The sequence below is a fragment of the Nothoprocta perdicaria genome, unplaced genomic scaffold (assembly GCF_003342845.1).
Source record: "Nothoprocta perdicaria isolate Ctin4 unplaced genomic scaffold, notPer1 scaffold_4, whole genome shotgun sequence".
In the NCBI taxonomy this organism is placed as follows: Eukaryota; Metazoa; Chordata; class Aves; order Tinamiformes; family Tinamidae; genus Nothoprocta; species Nothoprocta perdicaria.
The window spans coordinates 1,820,037-1,841,011 of NW_020455643.1; the positions used below are offsets into that span (position 1 = coordinate 1,820,037).

Below are 20,975 nucleotides of genomic sequence, written 5' to 3' on the forward strand. Positions count from 1 at the left end.
TCTAAATGGTATCTAATGCAGCTGAAATGGTTATGAAACTAACTGCTTACCTTTCTGTTGTGTGTAAGCGGTAGCAATACAGAGATGAGGTTTTATCTGTCAAACCTGCTGATATTTTTGTGAAGAGTAATTTCAGAAAGTAAAAGTTCCGATGTATTTAATATCTGGAATTTTAAAATGCTCCTATTTTTTACCTCAACGCAGGAATTTCTTACGTGCAAGAAAGACTTAAATAGCTTAATACATACAAATTCTTACTTCATGTAATTTGCAAAAATTTGCTTTTCTCAGCCAAATGGTATCACCTAACTATACAAAAAGCACAGGACCACTAGGTGTCATTGTGTACTGAACAAGTAGAACAAAATCAGAAAATTTGTAGTAATTTATCAGATAAAGCTCTGAAAAAGTATCTCAACTTCCTAAGCAGGACACGGCTCTGATTTACAGTCCTTGCCTTGAACTCTTGCCCTTGACTTCTATGTCTGGGTCCTTTCTGGTTCCCCAGGTGACTCATTAATTGGTCTTCCTTGTATGTACTAGAGATTCTTTGTTGTGCTCCAAATCTGTGTTCTTTGGTAAACTCATCCATTAATTTTAATATGTTTTTAAATGAAGAACTCRAACTTTTTTAATGCCAGAATTCTAGCCCAGATTCAAGGGTGGTTTTTGCAGGGGCTTAGCTGTTAGCTCAGCCAGGACAGCTCTGTCTTAAATGAATTCTGGGTTCTTTTTCCTAGAGTAAGCTARTTTAAGACCATAAGGTTCTAAACAATCTAGAGGGCATGCTTCATTCTCCTCTTCCTTTTTTAGATTGGGAAAATACATTCTGAATCCTTAGAGAAACGAAGCAAAGTTTAGACCTGACGGTGGTTTTCAGAAGGGATGTCGCTTTTCTTGCAGSTCATCACCATGTACGCTTCGGAGGAATTTACTATTCACTTTGAGCTTTGTTGCCCCAAATATATTGCTCCTTTGATTAATCAGATTTGATTATTACATTATTTGGTTCTTTCTTTCATAATACTTGAATGTGGCCACATACCTGCATTCCAAAGATATTTGCACTTTTTTTAGGATACACTTTCCCTCGGWGGGGGAGGAAAAAAGTTGTTAATTTAGAGACATAGATTCAATGGCACTTCTTTTTTAAGGGTGAAGTTGAACAGATTGCAATGATGAAGCCAAAAGGCCAGACTGAACATGATGAAGGTATGCTCGAATATTTAGAAGACCTAATAGGATCTGCACGACTAAAAGATCCTATTCAAACACTGTGTCGCAGAGTAGAGATTTTAAATGAACAGAGAGGAGAAAGGGTGAGTCTCAAATTGTTTGCTTTATAAATCAAAAGTAACTTGCAGCATTTCTGGATTTGATTCTACTTTAGCAAAGCATTCAAAAATGTAACCACTTGTTTTATTTCACATATCTGGTATGATATTGAGCACAGAGAAATAGAGTTTTTTACACCCTATTGCTAAGGGGATTACATTGTTTTGGACATACAGAGTTAATATAAGCTTTGGGTACAGCATTGAGTCTGGAAAAGAGAAATCTTTCAAAAAGCCTTGCATTATATGATGACCTTTATGCAAAAAATAGAAAAAGGCAAGCAAAAAGTCTGTAAAAACAATTTCTTACTATCAGTAGTTCAGATCTCATTCTGACAAGATGATGATTTTAAAGCAACTTCTGGCCTAGTGAAAAAACTTATACAAACTGTACAAAAACACTCATAAATGTTCACTTTTCAAGTCAATTTGTCTTTCACAAACCTTGCACACCGATGCATTGAGAAGCATGTCAAAAGCTTTTAGGGGGATTAATACCATGTCACTGACATGTGGTAGTAGGATACAGGCAAACACTTTTTTCCTTTGTTTTGCTTGCGAATGTAGTACTGCATTGCCAAAATCCACTGTTTTCCTTATTTAATTTAAAATAAAAACAAAACAGCCCCGTGTATGAAACACTTCTTAGAACTATGAATATGATCTTCAGGTCAGACAGGTATTTTCAGTTTTGAGTTTCCATGTACTTGTAAATAAGCTGGTATTATAAAAAATAAGAACTTTGTCACTTGCAAGCTTTTCATTTCATTTCCAGTGGGGAAATGCCATGTAGAGTTAGTTGGGGAATGGTACCTTTTCAGAGGATGTGATGTGGTGGGTTTATTTTTCATCATGATTTGTTACTATGTAATACTAGCAACAAAGTCAATTCTCACTCTCTTATGTCATCCAGCTAAATAGAGTCAAAATGGTGGAAAAGGAGAAGGATGCCTTGGAAGGGGACAGGAATAAAGCCATTGAATTTCTCTCTTTGGAAAACAAAAAGGTTAAAGAAAAGAATCGTATTTCTCAATACTACATGTAAGTACTTCTGTGGGGTTTTGATTTGGCATTGGTGTTRGCCTCTGCATATATATCTGCTAATTAGAAGTATTGTTTTCTTAATGATTTTATCACTCATTTAGAATAACTGAATACATGGCTAGTGATTTGTTTCAATTGTTCTGAAAATGAAATTAAAAATTTAAAGTAACAATAGACCATTTAAAAAAAAAAAAAGCTGCTTGCCAGCTTTTACAGTGAAGCAGTTTGTCAGATGAACCTCTCAGCTTTATAAGCAAAGAGAAACTAGATCATTTGAAGATTATTTTTGTTTGAAGTGTCTAAATTGTTTTCCTTGCTCATTATTAAATTAGCAAAGCTACTCAATATTTTTTGTAATCACTTTACCACTCTTAAGATTGTCAGAAAAATACTAAAATTTTCAGCTTTAGAAAAAGATGGGGTTTTGTAATCTTCCCATAAATTTTTGTCTAGTTATGATCTACAGAAGCGAATAAATGAGATGGAAGTACAGAAAGAAAAGATTCATGAAGAAACAAAAGATGTTAATGAGAAGAGCAGCAAACTTGGAGATGAAATGAAAACAAAGAATAAAGCACTAAAAGAACTTGAAAAGTAAGTACTTTATAAATCTATAAGCAGAGAAAATGCATTAGTTATTGTACTATTTATGTTCCACATTTCATGGAACTCAGAGTAATTTCTGTATTGATGCTTCACTGAGGTATCTGGTAGCCTGCAGTCTATATTATTGATGTTTCAAGTGAATACTTTGGTTCTAAGCACTTCTGGATTTGGGAAGTGGAAGGCTGACCAACTGTTGTTATCCTGTCATTTTCTTGCTCATTTTTCTGGTTTCTTTCGGATGCTCATCTCCATGGAATGTTAACTTCCTCAATATTTGGAGAACATGGTAGCTTTTAGAGTTATTGTGATTTTCAGAACAAGCTGGGKTAATTCTAGCAAAAAAAAGCACCATCTTAGAAAGCACAAGTACATCCTAGTTGCATAGAGTAATGACCAGAAAAAAAAATATTTATTAATGTTATCTTTTTAGTTATCCTTCACCAAAAACTTGAATGATGAGCAGGGTTGCCTTGAGTATAAGAAGCACAAAAATATACAAAAATAATAAGTACCCTTTTTTGTATGATTTGTTGTTGTCAGTTGGTTTGAATAATCTGGAAATATGAATGAAATCTAYAAATAACAATAAGAAAACTTACTTCTGATAAAATTTAAATGCATACTTTTTATATCGAGTGTGCAAAAAATAATTATTTCAGATTCTTTTATATATATATATATATAAAGCTTTAATGCTTATTTACAGGAATAAGTATTTTTCTCTGACTTCCTTGATTCTCTAGCCATAGATTATGTGTGTCTATAATTGATTTGTCTGTATTTTAGTGTCAAATCTTCAATCTGACTACAGTATCAACCTTATCCTCTGAGACTGAGAAGTTTTAAGATTTGTGAACTTTAAAGAGAATCCAAGAAAATAAATTTCAGTAATTTGTGAAAGTATGGTTAGCATTGCTTTCTTAGTTGACTTCTTTYTCTTGAAGCATCAATGCCCTGAGAAAATACTATGAATATAGTAGAAGTTGGATGTGAATATTATAAACCAAATAGTACTATCTTAGAAAATGCTAAAAGTTCTACTGAAATTATCTTATAAGCTAAAAACTTGATGGTTCTTTCTTCTTCCCCTTCAGAAAACTCAATAAAATTACAAAGTTTGTAGAAGAAAATAAAGAAAAATTTACTCAGTTGGATTTGCAGGATGTTAAAGTAAGGGAAAAATTAAAACATGCCAAAAGTAAGGCTAAAAAACTTCAGAAACAACTTCAAAAGGACAAAGAAAAGGTAATGTGAACTTTCCATTTTCAAAGATGTGTATTTGATTGAGCTAGATGAGAACATATTTGTGCACATGGGTAAGAACAGCAGACAAGTTCTGCTTTGTGCAACAAAGAAAACCTGAAGCATGTTTAATTTTCCTTTGACTGGGTATTTTCTGTTATTTAAAGCATCTGGAAAACAGTCTGGTATCAAAGAGCTTTTGTTTGCAAATCACTTACTGGTGTAATGCATTATTCTTCTTCAAATCATTGTTCGTTGCACATCTTAACTGTAGAGACCATGGACCAGCAGTACTAGATTCTTTTCTGAGATGAAGACAAAGCTAGAAGCTCTCCTTCTCAGTTCTTTTGAGTGGTCTCGTGGCTTGAAAGGGGTTTTTTTGACATGTTTGAGAATTCTTRCTCTTAAAAGGTATATTTGTTACTTTTACATTAATTACCTTAAGGAGTATATTTTACCAAATGGATTGCTACTAACCRTTACAGACGTTAAATCACACTCTGGATGAAGAATCATCTTGTGAAAGGAGGTTTATAAGATTTCATGTCATGGCAGAATTTAAGGASGAGATAGGACTGTTTCACTTCAGTGGGGGAGGAAATTAAAATCTCTACTTCATATAGGTAGAAGAACTGAAAAGTATACATTCYGATAGTGAAAAAAAAATCTGCGAAGCAACATCTAAGAAACAGCTCCTTGAAAAGGAGAAAGAGAAAGAAGAGGAAAAGCTAAAGCACGTTATGGATAGCCTTAAAAAAGAAACACAAGGACTTCAAAAAGAGAAAGAGGTTTGAAATTATTTTGGCTTCATAAAGTTAATATGTAGCTCATGTATAGGTTTTATACTGACCTGCTGAGTGATCATAAGATAACTGCAAATTACTGTTTTACGTGGCAAATATACAGTTTTGGATATGAGTTCATTGGAGGCTAATTGAAAGTTTCAAAAATCAGAGAGCTATTTTTTCATTAAGTTGTTTCCTTTTTATAGTTTTTATAGATTATATGTTATCAAGTGTGTCATTCATAAATGTATATTAAATTTCATACTTTTCCATTATTTGAACACACTTTAACTTTCTATTATCTGTTCTGCAGGGCAAAGAGCAAGAGCTCCTGGAGTTTAACAAAACAGTGAATGAAGCACGTTCGAAGATGGAGGTAGCCCAGTCAGAGCTCGATATCTATCTCATGCGCCATAATACTGCTGTATCTCAGTTAAATCAGGCAAAGGAGGCCCTACAGACTACTTCAGAAACCCTTAAGGAAAGGAAGGTCACTATCAAAGATATACATGCAAAACTACCCCAAGCTGAACAGGAATTAAAGGAGGTGAGACCTAAGTTTCACACATTGTGTCATACTCAAAGAAACAATCTTGCAACMCAAAAAGCAAAGTTCCACTCTGTTYAGCAGCAATCATGGTGCAAATAAATAGAAAAACTGTCTCCAGTGAAACACCTTTTAAAAACTAAACCTTGTTTATTAAAGTATTTTATTTCAAACAGATTTTGGTTAAGCAAATGTTGCCATTAGACACTTGTAATTAAATCCTGCATAGTCTCTGCAAGGGAATTGGCAAGTATCATAATGAAACATGTAAGGAAAAAAAGAAGTAATACAATTATAATATCACTGTTAATTCATCWTACTATGCACTATGCTTTTTTCCCCCTGAACTAGGTGTACTTTTCCAAAAAAATGTAATGATTGTCTCAGAACCTCTCTGATTTTTTTTTGTTCTGCTCTCATTCCTCAAAGACAAATATCAATCAAAGACAAAAATCTGATACCTAKTCATAAGCTGATGTTCAAGTTCATAAGCTGACATATTTATAGGAAAGTGAACTTTTGGGTTTTATGTTTAATACTAAACCGTACCAACGCACATCCACACTTCTAGTAAACATTATCTACCTCTGCTTTTCAGTGTCTGGATTCATTAATTGCACAAGCACATATYTGAGTCTACCTGAGCATAGTACATTTCTTGAAGCTAAGATAACTTTTTTTTCTTTTCTCTTTTTTTCTTTTTCCCACCTCCAAACTGTTAGAAGGAGAATGCACTTGAGAAACTGGGAAGAGAAGAATCAGATGCTAAAAATCTTGTTCGAAATCTACGTCAAAAAGTAGAAGAAGCCAAAAGTTCTTTAGCACAAAGTCGCAGTCGAGGAAAAGTGCTTGAGGCTCTACTTCAGGAGAAGAAATCTGGAAGAATTCAAGGAATATATGGAAGACTGGTAAATTTTAAAAGGCTGTTAYATATTTACTCTTACAGTTTCTGGATGACAGAATAGGACTTTGAAAGAGTATGTTACTGTGATTCAGTGAAGGGTAGAATTCCTCGCTTGCCTGGTGCTATTAATTTAATCAGTAACAAATCCTGTAGATTTCTTATAAATAATAAAAAGGAGGTAATAGTTGATATTTACTTGGGACTAAGCAGAGTGGCTCTCAGAAAGTGTATCTTTTTTTTTGTAGGCTGATCCTTAACATAGAACCCAACTGACTCCATGTTCAAAGGAGCTAAGTTTTTGTAGCCAGGCATTAGTCCAGCCTGAGCTGTGACTGCCAGTTGCAGTGATGTTGATCCTGCTCATTAGGGCCACCTGTACCCCCAAGTACTTGGGTGGAATGGTGCCTTCTGTTTTCTGGTGCTACAAAAGGTGGAATCAATTAGTGTTGTCACACTTTGTAGAACTACCATGCAACATAAAAGCATATTCTCTCACAGTCTGTATGTAACTCAATGTTCTTTGTACATGAAAATGTACTAAATTTGTSATCAACTGTACAGTATTTCTTTAAAAATACATAATTTTTATCGGTGGTTTCTTTGTTTTTTTTCTATCTTACACATATATCAAAACAGAGTGGTATAATCTTTTTTAGCAATGCTTTTTTCCCGCAGTACGAAGCAGTCCATGCGTATCAGTGTAAATGTAAAATGGTCGAATGCTGCGCTTTTCTTCTCTTGCTTTTCCCCACTTCCTCCTCCAATAAGTATCTCTGTTTCAGAAAGTGAGTATGTTGCAGTAGAAGTGAAAAGGTTGTAAAGAACATAAGAACATGATGTGACTGATAAATAGGACTGATTCAGCTATTCAGAGTAACGTGGCATGGTCTGTCAAAAATATGAATAATGCTGAGCATGTGTTCTTATAACCCAGTTTATCTATTTCGTGCATTCATAGTTGAAAAAAAGTATTAAAAGCTTCATTAAAAAGGATGTAGGCTCAAAGAGCAGGAGACCACTGTCTAGTGCAGTTGGGTGTGCCCTGCTCTGTGCTGTCACTTGCTGCAGAGAGCAGTGAGACTCTCTGTGGGTAGGCGCTCTGCGAACGCACAAGGGAGTTCTTATGTTTCCTCTTTTTCTGATGGTCGCAATGTGACACACAGGAGTCGGTGACCAGCTCCATCTCACCCAGATGACCAGTGGCCGGACTGAGCCTGGAGCTTGTTAAACGATTTTTCAGGCCGGTTGGCCTTGCCAAAATGGTGGCATAGAAAATGTGGTGTGGGTCTGTAGAAAATAAATTGGTGCTACCACGTCGCCCTACCACAAACTCTGTTCAAATCCTAACATTTATGAATTTCTATTTTTAAAAAAAAGTACATTGGAAATGTGTAGATAGCAGTATGCAGGAGTATGTTCTTGTTTAAAAACTTTGAATTAGAGCATAATTTCTTCCACAAAAAGTCAACTGGAGGATTTGTTTTCTGATTTTTCACATCACTTCCCATTGCAATAATTTTAGTTATCCTTCTCTTAATGCCTAGGCAAAACATTGTTGTCAAGCTGATTAGAGTATTTCTGCTCTTTCTCCACCTTCACCCTACTTTTTAGGGAGACTTAGGAGCTATTGATGAGAAGTATGATGTTGCTATCTCATCCTGCTGTGGTGCCTTAGACTACATCGTTGTTGATACAATTGATACTGCACAGGAATGTGTGATTTTCTTGAAGAGAACAGGATTTGGATTTGCCACCTTTATAGCCTTGGACAAAGTAAGTATTGGAGCAAACACCTTCTGTTTTTTGCTTATTTTAAGCTGTGCAGTACTGATGTCTATAGATAAAGCCAAGCTAGAAAACATTTCAATCAGATGGGGATACTTCAGAGTTTTATACAGCCAAGCAATAAAGTTTATGTACTATGACTTAAAAAATCTTTTTAGATGCTTGTATGATCATCACAAATGTTTGATGCGCCTTTTAATCTATTATATCTTTATATTTTTTTAATAGCAAACAGTAATCTAGCAGTTGTATGAAATTTACACAGCAAGTATTAGTAGCTAGGAGAGCAGTGAGTTATTGGGTAGGTTTCTTATCCTAAAAATAGAGAGAGATCCCCAAGGAAGCTTTGCTATCAATTGTCAGTCTGAAGAGAATTGTAGTGATACTTTTTTTTTTTTTTTTTTTTATGTAGATGGCTCAATGGGAAAAACACCAGTTGAAAAAAATTTCAACTCCTGAAAATATGCCACGGTTGTTTGATTTGGTGAAGGTGAAAGATGAGAAGATTCGCCAGGCTTTTTACTTCGCCTTAGGTGATACTATAGTAGCTAATAACTTGGATCAGGCTACCAGAATAGCATTCCAAAAAGAGAAAAGATGGAGAGTTGTAACACTGCAAGGACAAATCATAGAACAGTCAGGTATTTAAGTACAAACTTGCAATTCTAATTCCAGCATTTTATTTTATAGATACTATCAAATCAAAATTAGAATGCCAACTTTTTTATTTTCATCTACTTTAGGAACAATGACTGGTGGTGGAGGTAAAGTAATGAAGGGAAGAATGGGGTCCTCAGTCATAATCGATGTTTCAGAAGAAGAGGTTAGTGTATATAACCTTAAATAAAAGGTGAATTTCTTAGCTGAGAGAAAATACCACTTTTTAAATCCTAGAGAGTTTGACATGGAACTTTTGTCATGTCTGTGTGTGAACTATCAAGTAGTGCTGCACTTCTAGCCATTCCGGATGGCTCTCTTGTAGAGACCAAGGAATTGAACTTTCAAATGTCTTCTAAGAAAACGTGTATTTTATTACTCCACAATTTGTTAAACTGTAACAGGGAAGAAATGAAGCATCTGGGAAAGGAGTCTTACTTCTGCCTTTTAAATGATGTCTTTGTTCACACAGAGTAGGAAGGAAAAGCTCTTTAAAGACTTGGATCATTTCAGAGCACTCCTGCATTTCTGTCCCACTCAAGTGTCGGTGTCAAGAAAGTTCAAAAAGGATTCTGTCAGCTGGTTAGAATAAGTTTCTCTGCTCTGTACTTGAAAAGAGATCCCAGGCTAAGCCATCAGTTTTGTATTTTTTGTGATGAAGATGGATTAAGAAAATAGACTACCTAATCTGTAGAGCTTTACCTGGGCACTTTTTGTGAAGTAAAATCATCTTTCTTAGTGACATTATCCTTCCTGTCTTTAAGTTTCTGAGATTCTAAATTAATGTGAAGAAAAAAAGGTTATGATGTGAAATTGAGCTAAATCTTAGTGAACAGCTATGAATTAATGGGATGTAATTATGAACAGAACTTCATGATTGAAAATATCAGAAGTGCAAAATTCATTTAATTGATTTTACAGGAGATCTCTTCTGGGACTAACCATAAAAAGTCAGCTAGCCCCTTTTCTACTTTTGTTCTGTAGGCATAAAAAGAAACATTCAGAGATATGAGAAGGCTCCTCTTTTTACCTTCATGGACAGAGGAGTATTTTGCTTTAGACTTGAAAAAGGTCAAAAAATATATAAACCAGCTCATATTTAAATCATAGTTATAGGCCTTTGCTGTTCTTATCTTCAGACTTCAGACTTATTTGCAATGTATTCTGTACACAACACGTGTTTACATGCTGAGTCCTACCTGGGCCATGATAAATACTGTGGCTCTTGAGAAAGATCAGTAACTGTAATTCAATCCTCTGATTTTTGGCTGTAGGCCATAGTGGCACATCCAGGTGGAACAAGTGTTCTGATCTGGGCATATTAAACATGTTTTAATTATGGAAAAGCAGATAAGTGGCTGAGATCTGAAATATGTTCTTGTTCTCTTGATGGTGAATTGTATGATCCAGGCTCCTAAATTGCTGCTACCTGTCTTCCCAAAATAGAATATCACAAAAAACAATAACCACTCTGCAGCTGTTTGTATCAAGTCAATAAACAATAGTATAATTGCTTCAAGCTTTTGCTTATGTGGTTTTGGATTCTGCCCTCATTATTCTGACTCTAAGCATTTCTAGTTTAATCTAGCTTTATTTCCTTGRAACCATTTTTCCGTTATTAGCTATTTTAAGGGGAATTCTTCAGCTTATTTTTGTGCCTTCTACTCTTGTATTTCATTGTCATGATTGATCTTCTCAGCCATCAGTCTGTATGTTCTTTCCAACTCCGGCAAAGTCTTTATTTTCTCCGTGCGTTTTAGGAGTCCRTAGGCTGCGTAGCATATGAATGAGATGTTGCTGTACATTGTAGCGGTGACTCCAGGCAAATGACTGTGTCTCATTTCTGTATAGGTTAGTAAAATGGAATCTCAGCTGCAGAAGGATTCAAAAAGAGCAATACAGTGTGAAGAAGAGAAAAATCAACTTGAAGAAGCTATAGTAAAACTGCGCCAAAACATTCGGGAAATGAGAAATACTTCAGAAAAGTATACGGCAAGCATCCAGGTAAAGAAACATATTATGGAAGCTATATCTGTCTGCTGTATAATTGTACTGCAGGACAACTTCTCGGTGAAAAGCCTCAACTTCACATGTCCTTGTTAGAATCCCATAGTTTAGAGAGATCTTGGAGTACTAACACAGTTGTATCTTCTGTAGGGATTATCCGAACAAGAAATTTATTTAACAAAACAAGTTAAAGAGTTGGAAGCCAATGTAATTGCTGCTGCCCCAGACAAAAGCAAACAGAAAGAACTGGAAAAAATCCATAATAATTTTAAAAAAGGTGAGTGTTGCAGAGGGGAAATTAAGCAAATGAATGTGAGAATATGACTATAATTTTCACCTAGCACAGGAATGGAGGTTACAGCTTTGTTCTTGCACTGCTATCATTGATCTTGTTTTGGAACCTCCTTCCTTCCAAGGGAAATAATGAGTTTGGAATAACTTCTGTACCATTTTGTGCATTTAGGTACTTACTATACATTAATCCAATTAYTTTTTGACAGTTCATGCCAAATATGTTTTGGTTGTGTAACAGAATCACAGAGATGTGGATAGTACTTCTGCTTTTGCCATGTTAAAAGCATATTTTTCACAGTATAAAGAAATTTTGCAGTATTTTCATTCAGCAGATTTGTTTCACTTAAATCTGCTGTATTCTAAAGAATCCAGTGTTCTTGGGGACGGCCCAATGACACTTCTTACTCCATTTGTTTACTGGCAGATTATGATTGCATTGCTGAAAAAGCTGGCAAAGTAGAAAGTGAAGTTAAACGACTGCATAATCTCATCGTTGATATCAATAATAATAAACTGAAAGCACAGCAGGACAAGCTCGATAAGATCAACAAGGAAATAGATGAATGTGCTTCAGCTGTTACGAAGGCCCAAGTGGCAGTGAAGACTGCAGACAGGTAACCACGGGTGTGCTCGGCGCGAAGCGTCCGGCTGTAACTGCCTGTTGCTCTGGTTCTGTTGCTCTGGGAGACTGTCAGGCTGGCAGAGGTGACTTTCACCTCTCTGCGGCTGGACGCTGCAGGCAGCAGGTCGTAACCTTTTTCTCTAGACTGATTTACCTCAAATTTAGACAGAAATGTTGAGAACCATGTTTCTTGACTAAAAATGTTTTAAATGCAGAGGGATCAGAGAGCAAGACAGCTTAGTGAAACCTAATCAAGGAGAGTCATTTCAGCTTTCAAACAACTGCCTCTCTGATGCTGGTGCCTTCAGGACATGTTTGCTTCAAGTAGTCTCGATAGCTATAATCTATTAAGCTGTAAAATCTTAATTTTTAGTGGCATGTCTAATAGGCTTGTGTTAAAGAGGTAAAGAGAATTGCAAAGACTTGTAATTTAGTATTTCTAACAGCCAATAGAAAGGTCACATTTATTTATATCTGATTATAAGTGAAATATAGTATTTCAGAATAAAGAATCAAAATTGCACTTACTGACATGCAATAAATTCAAAGCTAAGCAGTTCAAAACTAAATGGTCCAAATTTTCCTAAGGAGGAAAATTGTAAGCGTTTTTCTATCAGCCTAGCAGTGTATACTCGCACGTTCATGAGGTATATAAACATCTTGGTGTCAATTCAGAAACCTGAAAAAATCTGAACAGTCTGTGCTACGCACGGAGAAGGAAATTGGAGATAATGAGAAAGAAATTCAAGACTTAACACAGGAGCTGACTACACTAGAAGAGAAAGCTACCGAGGTTATGAATGACTGCAAGCAAGCTGAGGTAAGCGGACATCTTCAGAGGGGATGTGTTCATGAATACCCTGTAGATRACATCAGTTGTGCCAGTGTCGTCCTAAGCGCGGATGAAAAATCCAGGTTTAGCAATATGGAAAGGAGTTGTATTAGCTATTAGTACATTCATTAAAATGTATGACTCCATCTAACCATTTAATCCTCAGTTTTTCTAAGCTCTACTGCTCATTCTCCAAAAATTCACGCAAAGTCTATATCTTGCAATATATTCCTCAATTTCTTAAAAAAAAAAAAAAAATCAAACTGACCTTTAAAACTGGATGTGGCGTGGGGGTCAGGAGGGGGTGGGGGGGACACATCGGTACTTAGAATTCTGGAGAGTTCATTATGCAGATAATATAGCAGAAACAAATGCATAACCCAAGCAAGTGGAAACATTCCACAAGCAAGTGATTACCATGTGCATTTGACATTTCTGTTTAGGAGGCATTACCACAAGTTCAGGAGGAACACCGCAGTTTACTCCAAGAAATGAAAGCCCTTCAAGATGATGAACATGCACTTCAAAAGGAAGCTCTTAACATAAGACTTAAGATTGAACAAATCAATGGCCATATCTCTACGCACCAATCAAAGATTAAATACTGGCAAAAAGAGGTAACAACCAAGGGACTGCGCTTGTACCCTCTCTGCATCTCTTATCATGTTTGTACCTACTAGGGAAGCGTCACTGGGGAAAAAAGAAGCTGGGTAACATCAGGTTTTGTCACTCCCTGTCCCTGCCTAAGAAGCAAAGTGTCTTGTCTGCTCTGAAAATCCTGCCTCCTGTCCATGCCAGGACATCCTACGTGCCATGTACATGTCCGTGTACAGCTTACATGCTGTACTAGGGATGTTTGGATATCCCTAGTGCAGCTGCTTCATCAAATGATCTTTCCCTAGCTCTGTAAGGAAGCAGGCCCATGCGAACCCTGTGGGGCCAGGAGGAGGCTTTGCTGTTCAGAGGCTGCCCCTGTGAACCGGCTCAGCAAGKTAGTGTAGAGGCAGTGGGAAGGACCTGCTGCCCCTCTCGGTGCTGCAGCGCCCGGCTTCTCGGTGTGTGTTGGAGCAGGAGAGCCCGGCAGCCTCCTAGGAGAGCACAGCTGTCTTGGGATCAACTTCATTGCTTGCCATTCAACAGCCATCCTGCCCAGGCTGGCTGCCAGGGCCTCAGAGCCCTGAGTCCTGCTCAGAGCCCTGCCTGGTGTTTGGGGTCAGTTTCAAAAATGTCTCTGCATCAGCCTCCCTGAAGGACTTTTAATTCTTCTGAAAAAATATTGGCACAGAAACTTGATTTTTATTTGGCCCATAGATTAGCTGAGTCCAGAGAGCCAACAGAAGAGGGGAAGATTCAGTGATGGTATTGTTTGTTTTCCTGGTTTATGGACATAAASATAAAATTAAGTTCTACAAGATCAGTGACAGACAAGTGACTTTGACTACTGTGGTTCTTCTGGAGAAGCTGCCTCCTGTTGAAAGAATCATGTACATAATCTTCAGGAGCAGAATAGCAGGATAAAAAGGATGCTTGGTGTTATTTCTCAGAACTTATCCTTAAAGGGATAAACTCAGTTTGGACTTGAAACAAATTAGTGAAGAAACAGTGAATGTTTTGAGATTGGAAGGTTCAGTACTACTACAGAAAACCTTTATCTTAGAAGTAAGTTCATTTGATAATTAGTCGATCTTTAAAGACCTTTAACAAATTTTTTTTAATTTTAGATATCGAAATTATCACTGCGCTCCATAGATGATGAGCCACCTGAGGAACTTCTGGTCTTAAGTCAAGAAGAGCTTGAGGCTATCAAAGATCCAGATGTTATCATTAAACAGATAGCTCTCCTGGAAGCCCAATGTCATGAAATGAAGCCCAACCTTGGTGCTATTGCAGAGTACAAGAAGAAGGTAAGTTTAATAGTGTGTAGTAGCAGCATAAATCTCTCTAATSTAGTATTTTCCATCGGCATAATAGCAGCGTGTTCCCTTCACCCAAAGGCAAGCTTTGTAAATACAGCTTTACTATTTTCCATTACTTGCATCTGTTAATATGTAGGATTAACGTAACTGCTTTTCAAGTATGTGCATAGCCCTTCAATTGTGCATTTTTCAAGTGGCTGCTCACACAGATCCTACACTTGAAGTGTGTGCAACATCACTCCCTTCAGCTAAGGGGCCAAAGAAACTGCCTTTATTTAGGGGCATGCCCGGAGGAGGCGGCTCTGTTGTTGCTCAGTTTCTTTTTGTTTGGCTTGAGAAATGAAATGGATCCTTGAATTTTCCCTTTTTTCTCCCTATGCCTTGCTGCTGTTCACATCCTGTCTCCTTAGCTCATGTTTAGCTGAAAGGTTAAAAGTTGTGCCTAGGAGGCTACACACAGCTGCTTTGTATCTGGCACCACAGATGTGAGGTGAAGATGATTTTTATCTGTCAGTTTTCATTTCAGTCCCTACTGTCTCAAATAGACCCACAAACACAATACTAGGATTTTTTTTTACTCATAATACTCCAGTAATATTGGTCTACTTAATCAATATTTTTCATTTTAAAGTGGATTTTTCCATCAGCTCTAATAGTCATCTCACACACCAATATAGACCTGTTTTTTTGCCACATCATGATTGGATTCCTGAAGAACCTTAGAAATTTAAGATTAATTCCCCCTTAGAAATTTAAGAAACTTGTACTTCTAGATAGTTCTCAAAATCAGACACTCGATCTTTCTCTTGGGCAGTTTCATTTGYCCTGCACCAGTAAGTTCCTCTTTAAAATACCAGCTAGGCTGTCCGGGAGGCTGTAGGAAATTTTGTGTAGGCCATAAAGCTTCTGAGGAACAAGCTGCTCCTTAAATCTCAGCCTAAACTCGTGTCCTTGGACACCTTAGTTTCATAAGAAACAACTTGCTCAGCTCTGTGTTTTCTTTCCCAGTTTCTTTTAATCCAGAAAAAGGAGAGCAAAAAGAAGGAAAAAAAAAAAAAAAAAAAAAAAAGATTCCTGACAGTGTAAAGACAGTGTCTCTATGCTACTAAGTAGCATCAAGGATCAGTTCTTGCTGTTTGTAAAGTAAGTGCAAGTTAACGAACTGTGTTAGCAGTAGGGCCAGCAGGACTCTGTGCTCGTGCAGGGTGTTTCTGACATGCGACTCTCAGCAGCTACAAGCAGCATTTGGAGGCTAAGGCTGCAGGAGCTGCAAGCAGGCCCCACCACAACAGACATTCCTTGTTTAACTAGGAGTTCTGCTCTATGAGATGGCCGTGGCAGCCCATGTTGGGAGTGAACAGAGAAAAAAGAGGTTTTTTTGTTGCTTGGGGTGTTTTTTCTTTTTTTTTTTAAAGCTGTTAGCCATGCTGGGAAGAATGATTTTCAAATGGTAGAAGCAACTGCTTTAAAATAGAAATTAAGGGCACAGCTTCTTCAATTGCCCTTTTGTTTTTTCCTTCCAGGAAGAGCTGTACTTGAAACGTGTGGCTGAGCTGGATGACATCACTAATGAGAGAGACAACTTCAGACAGGCTTTTGAAGATCTCCGAAAACAAAGGCTAAATGAATTCATGGCCGGATTTAATGTAATAACAAACAAGCTGAAGGAAAATTACCAGATGCTTACTCTGGGAGGAGATGCTGAATTAGAACTTGTGGACAGTCTGGATCCCTTCTCTGAGGGAATTATGTTTAGGTTTGTCAAAATACTTTGTACGATTAATCATGGTATTTTTAGCATCAGCTAACCAAGGTAGGCCTGCCTCTCACTTTTTATGAGTTCATGAAGAGGTTTATCTCTTATGAACACAAATAAAAAACAGCATGCAGAATGCTTTAATTTCCAAGTTATTTCTTGGATTTCCCTAATTCCCAGCACTGATGAGCCAAGTTAATTCATTTTGCCTAGGGAATTGGGTCAATCATTATGATAACTGGGGAATACTCTCTGCCTGTCATAAGAGATCCTAATTTATTATATTCATTACATGTGAGTAGGGTTAGAACTCTTGAAAGATAATTAAAGAGGAGGCCTTCAGTGTTAGGGTCCCTGCAGGGAATAGCTGAGTGTTGCAGCAGTCCAGCTCAGGCGCTCAAACATGAACTGATTGCACAGCTATTGTGTGCAGGCAGATGCTCCACAGCGAGCAGAAATAATGCACCCAGCTCGTTGGCCCTCGCTTGCTGAGGCCCAAAGGTAACAAGTAGCACCGGCTGGTTGTTGTCTTAGCTTCTTCACCTATCTGTCTTTCAGGAATTCCCTCCTCTGTCATGACTAACTCATCACTACAAAAGATTTTCTTTAATCATCAATGGAAGTAATTTTTAACTCTAAACTTTTGCAGTGTTCGGCCCCCAAAGAAAAGCTGGAAGAAGATATTTAACTTATCAGGAGGAGAGAAGACTCTTAGTTCACTGGCTCTCGTTTTTGCTCTTCACCACTACAAGCCGACTCCGCTTTATTTTATGGATGAGATAGATGCAGCACTTGACTTCAAAAATGTATCTATTGTAGCATATTACATCTATGTAAGTATTTAGTGGAAACCAGTGTAGCCTATGTTTTTGAAAATATTTTCTCCTCTGCCAGAAGATACAAAGCGATAACATAATAGCCTGATAATATTATTTTAAATTTTAAAATCTGGCTGCAATTACATTTCAGAGTTATCCAAGATATAACTCCAAAGTGGTAGTTTTGGGAACACCCTACAAACGTTTAAGATAATTAGSAATTGTCACTGGGAAGCACTTCAGAGAAATCTATCCACAACTATCAGTTTAAATTTTGCTTCTCCCATACCTGTATTTTCATGAGGGTGAGTCCAAAAGCCCACACATGATTTGATAGAGTGAAGAGTTTAATTTCAACCTGTGGCTCCCAGCTGCAGCTCTGCTGTGAGAGCCAGAGCTCCTGGGGCAGCTCCCATTGTTCCCCTGTCTTAAGGATCCCACGAGCCCTGTGGGGCTCAGGACGTTTGAGAACTTGCACTGTTATTGCTGGAGTTAAGGCTCAAGTGGTGTTTATTTTTCAAGTAGCACCAACACTGGATGTTTTGTTGGTAGTTACCATTCTGCTGCAGGTCACAAACTGGTGTCCTTCAAGGCCTGTGCTCTTTTGCAGAGCATTTCCTTTCCCCTGCACTCAGCGCATGGAAATAGGCTTGGTTTCCTCTTCCTTCTCAAAGTAACTGTTGTTAAAATAATTCTGGTAACTACACTAACATAACCCATCTTACATATGTGTATGTTTAATTGAACATGTGTATGTTTAGTTCTCTCAAGTAGAGTGGGTGGCGGGGTGGAAAAGCCCAGGCATAAGTTCCTGGCAGTGCTTCACAGTGATAGCCATGTGCTGTGCCAGCCCTGCCTGCAGCCACGAGGAAGTCTGCGTGACCAGCACTTTCAGACTTAGGTATAACCTGCATATAATAAAATATTTTTATTTTATATATTAACATACATATAGATCTATGTATGTGTATACCCTGTAGGTGGAAAGGAACTATTTATGTATCTGTGATTTCCAAGATCTGAATATAGGGATCATATGAGAGAAAAGCTTTTTGAAATACTGTGAACTAACACAAATAATTTCTGTTTCAGGAGCAAACAAAAAATGCACAATTTATCGTCATCTCGCTGCGAAACAACATGTTTGAGATGGCAGACAGATTAATTGGAATTTATAAGACTCACAATACAACAAAAAGTGTGGCAACAAACCCTAAAGTTATCGCATCTAAAGGGCTAGCTGAACTTGGCACTCRTGGGTGTAGTATAGATCAAAAATAGAAGAGGAAAGAAAAGTTTCTCCAGTGTAAATTTACTTTCTTCTTGCTGCTGTTTACTTTTTTCCTAATATATTTTTGTGTTCTGTGTTCAAGTTCCATGGAACTTTGAAACATCTATTTGAACTTGTTAATAAAGACTTTTGTTAATAAGGCCTCTGAATTAAATCCTCTATAGAGTCCYTATTGATCTTAATTACATTAACTGATTAAAACCTGTTTTTCAAATTGTGTTTCTACCTGCATTTTAATATAGAATTGGTAGACTTTATGCCAGTAGTTTTGGCTGTGTTTGGTGCGTGTGCATGCTCTCTCATATATACACACACACACACATCTAAAAAAAAAAAGCAACTTCTTATTAAATGCCACCACAATGTCATTTTTTAAATAGCAAAACACTGAGGAGRTCCAGATAGCAATGTCACCATACAAATAGTTTAGTTTGATGTTAAAAGAATACATCCTGGAAATCCAACTACTTTCCAGTTTTGTATCACAGTAATGTTTTATGATATGAGAAAACRGACATGTGTAGCCATTTTGAAATGAACAGATTTTGCTGCTTCTCCTTGGCTATTTCCTGACTGTTTTCTTCCTGGACTTGGTAAAACACCATTCCCTCTTTTCCTGGCATCAGACTGTGCCCATGCTGCATACTTGCATTTTACTGATGCCYCAGTAACTGCCCTCTACTAGTGCCATCACTTTCCCTAAGGACTAAGCTCYTAGGGAATAGATCAGAATCTGTAAAGCTATTCCTTGCTCCCCTTGGAATACAAAATTCTTTGTTTTCCTGTTAACAGTYGCTGTTAATACATGTTTTGCTTTTAATTGTCTGGAATCTGTGCGTATTACCCCAGGTAGACACCAGCATCTTSTATTCTGGCATTAGTGGGTAGCCAGAAGACTCTCAGATTTTGATGGTATTTTTCACAGGTGTGTCACAGCAACATTTCCTCTGATAGGGAAAAAGAAATACCTTACTTGGTACTTGATTTCATTTCTGTTGTTCAATTATTTCTCATACAACTCAGGTTGTTATTATTGCTATTAAAATCATTTATAGCCTGCTTTTAGGGAAGCGATTAAGGAAAATAATTAGTAAGAGCAGGCCTAGAATGATGGCTCACTCTTGTGTGCTATTAGCCTTTGTTTCTATTTCCCTTTCTGACTATTTTTTGTGCTAAACAAACTTTACAAAACTTCAGGTAGTTGTTCCTCTGYTATCGTAGTCTTAAAGTGGTGGAACTTACGTGTGTGACTGCACGCAAAGCTGGGGCTGCCTCTCGCCCCCGSCACAGCTCTCGGCTCTGCTCTCCTGCACAAGCACAGCTAAGAACAGGCGCGTCCAGCCCTCTGCGTCTCCACCTCCTGCCTTCACTAACCTGGGATCAAAGACATGATCATCAATAGAGAGCTGATTTGGGGGAGGGGGAAAAAAAGCAAGATATCATAAATAATTTGTTATAACATAAGGAGATTAAAAAAACATGCAAGAGCTTTCACTGCACTGTTAAAACAACAAAATTACAATAAATAAGTGCACATTAATATAGTTAGAATGAGATGAACTGTATGTTCAGTCTAGATCGTTATTCCTCAGAACACCCCAGCTCTGTGTCAGTTCAAGCAAAGCATGTTAGAAAGTACAAAAAAAATGCAAAGCATTTCTCTGCCACCGTGTGAGCTCCAGCTCAAGTGCTGTGCGTGGTTTTGGTGTTTCCATATTAAAATGAAGCTATAAAACCTTGCAGTACAGCTTCAGAATAAATTTATGAGTAAGATTAGCCAAGAACTATAATGTACAGTACAAAGAGGAAGCTCTTCTGAAGAACAGTGCAGGAATAATTAATAAACCAGCTGCAGGACCAGAGGAGAAAGGCACAGAGGCAAGCTGAGGACAAACGGGAGCACTGCAGAGAAGGAGACAAGTAACAAAGAAGCTTCCTTCTGAGCTTGGACTGAGACGATATCTTAGAAATTTGCTGAGGAGTAAGAAAAACTATGCCAGGATAAGGTAATTAATTATTAACGGTAGGAGATAGTAAATAGGGACAACTGTTTGTCATTTTCATCTGCAAGAGTAGATCTTGGAAAAGGGGTTCTCCAACAATACTTAAGTGCTCGGTGACCATCTTCAGCTCTCCTTACCCTTGGTTACCACACAGTGAAAAATGCCCTGTTCTCTATCCAGTTCCCACTATTGGCTCTTTTCTGCACCATCACAACAGTAGAAACAGCATCTTGTTGCACAGAAATTCAGTACTGGCCTCTCAGGCTGCTCAATAGGCTGGGAAAGATGTTTTCCAAGAACCTGGATTTATGCATGGGATGGTTCTACTCCATGCTGGACTGCAGACAGCAGCAGCCTGACAGCAGCCAAACAAGCTTCACCAAACACTGGGATTTACTCTGCTACAGTCACCAGCTTCTGYCTTGTGCATCAAACGTACAGCTACAGTGCTACAGCCAGACACTTGCCTTTAGCCAACAGGTCCACACAAAGGTTCAGGCAGGCACCTTGTTCGCCTGTATCCCCCAGAGCA

At 37.6% G+C, this 20,975-nt stretch overlaps 1 protein-coding gene across 2 annotated transcripts in view; it reads left to right on the forward strand.

Moving 5' to 3' along the window:
• Window positions 1-18,756, forward strand: part of SMC4 (structural maintenance of chromosomes 4) — a 35,153-nt gene extending 16,397 nt beyond the window's left edge. For both annotated transcript variants that reach the window (XM_026045266.1, XM_026045268.1), the window contains exons 6-24: window positions 1,155-1,319; window positions 2,248-2,375; window positions 2,832-2,972; window positions 4,079-4,229; window positions 4,850-5,014; window positions 5,325-5,558; window positions 6,281-6,466; window positions 8,074-8,235; window positions 8,660-8,888; window positions 8,991-9,070; window positions 10,756-10,908; window positions 11,062-11,188; window positions 11,630-11,819; window positions 12,503-12,647; window positions 13,103-13,276; window positions 14,381-14,563; window positions 16,099-16,331; window positions 16,981-17,164; window positions 18,242-18,756. In XM_026045266.1, coding sequence (XP_025901051.1) covers window positions 1,155-1,319; window positions 2,248-2,375; window positions 2,832-2,972; window positions 4,079-4,229; window positions 4,850-5,014; window positions 5,325-5,558; window positions 6,281-6,466; window positions 8,074-8,235; window positions 8,660-8,888; window positions 8,991-9,070; window positions 10,756-10,908; window positions 11,062-11,188; window positions 11,630-11,819; window positions 12,503-12,647; window positions 13,103-13,276; window positions 14,381-14,563; window positions 16,099-16,331; window positions 16,981-17,164; window positions 18,242-18,430 — 3,219 coding nt within the window. In that variant the 3' untranslated portion in view covers window positions 18,431-18,756. The remainder of the gene's footprint in view (window positions 1-1,154; window positions 1,320-2,247; window positions 2,376-2,831; window positions 2,973-4,078; window positions 4,230-4,849; window positions 5,015-5,324; window positions 5,559-6,280; window positions 6,467-8,073; window positions 8,236-8,659; window positions 8,889-8,990; window positions 9,071-10,755; window positions 10,909-11,061; window positions 11,189-11,629; window positions 11,820-12,502; window positions 12,648-13,102; window positions 13,277-14,380; window positions 14,564-16,098; window positions 16,332-16,980; window positions 17,165-18,241) is intronic.
• The last annotated feature ends 2,219 nt before the right edge of the window (window positions 18,757-20,975 follow it).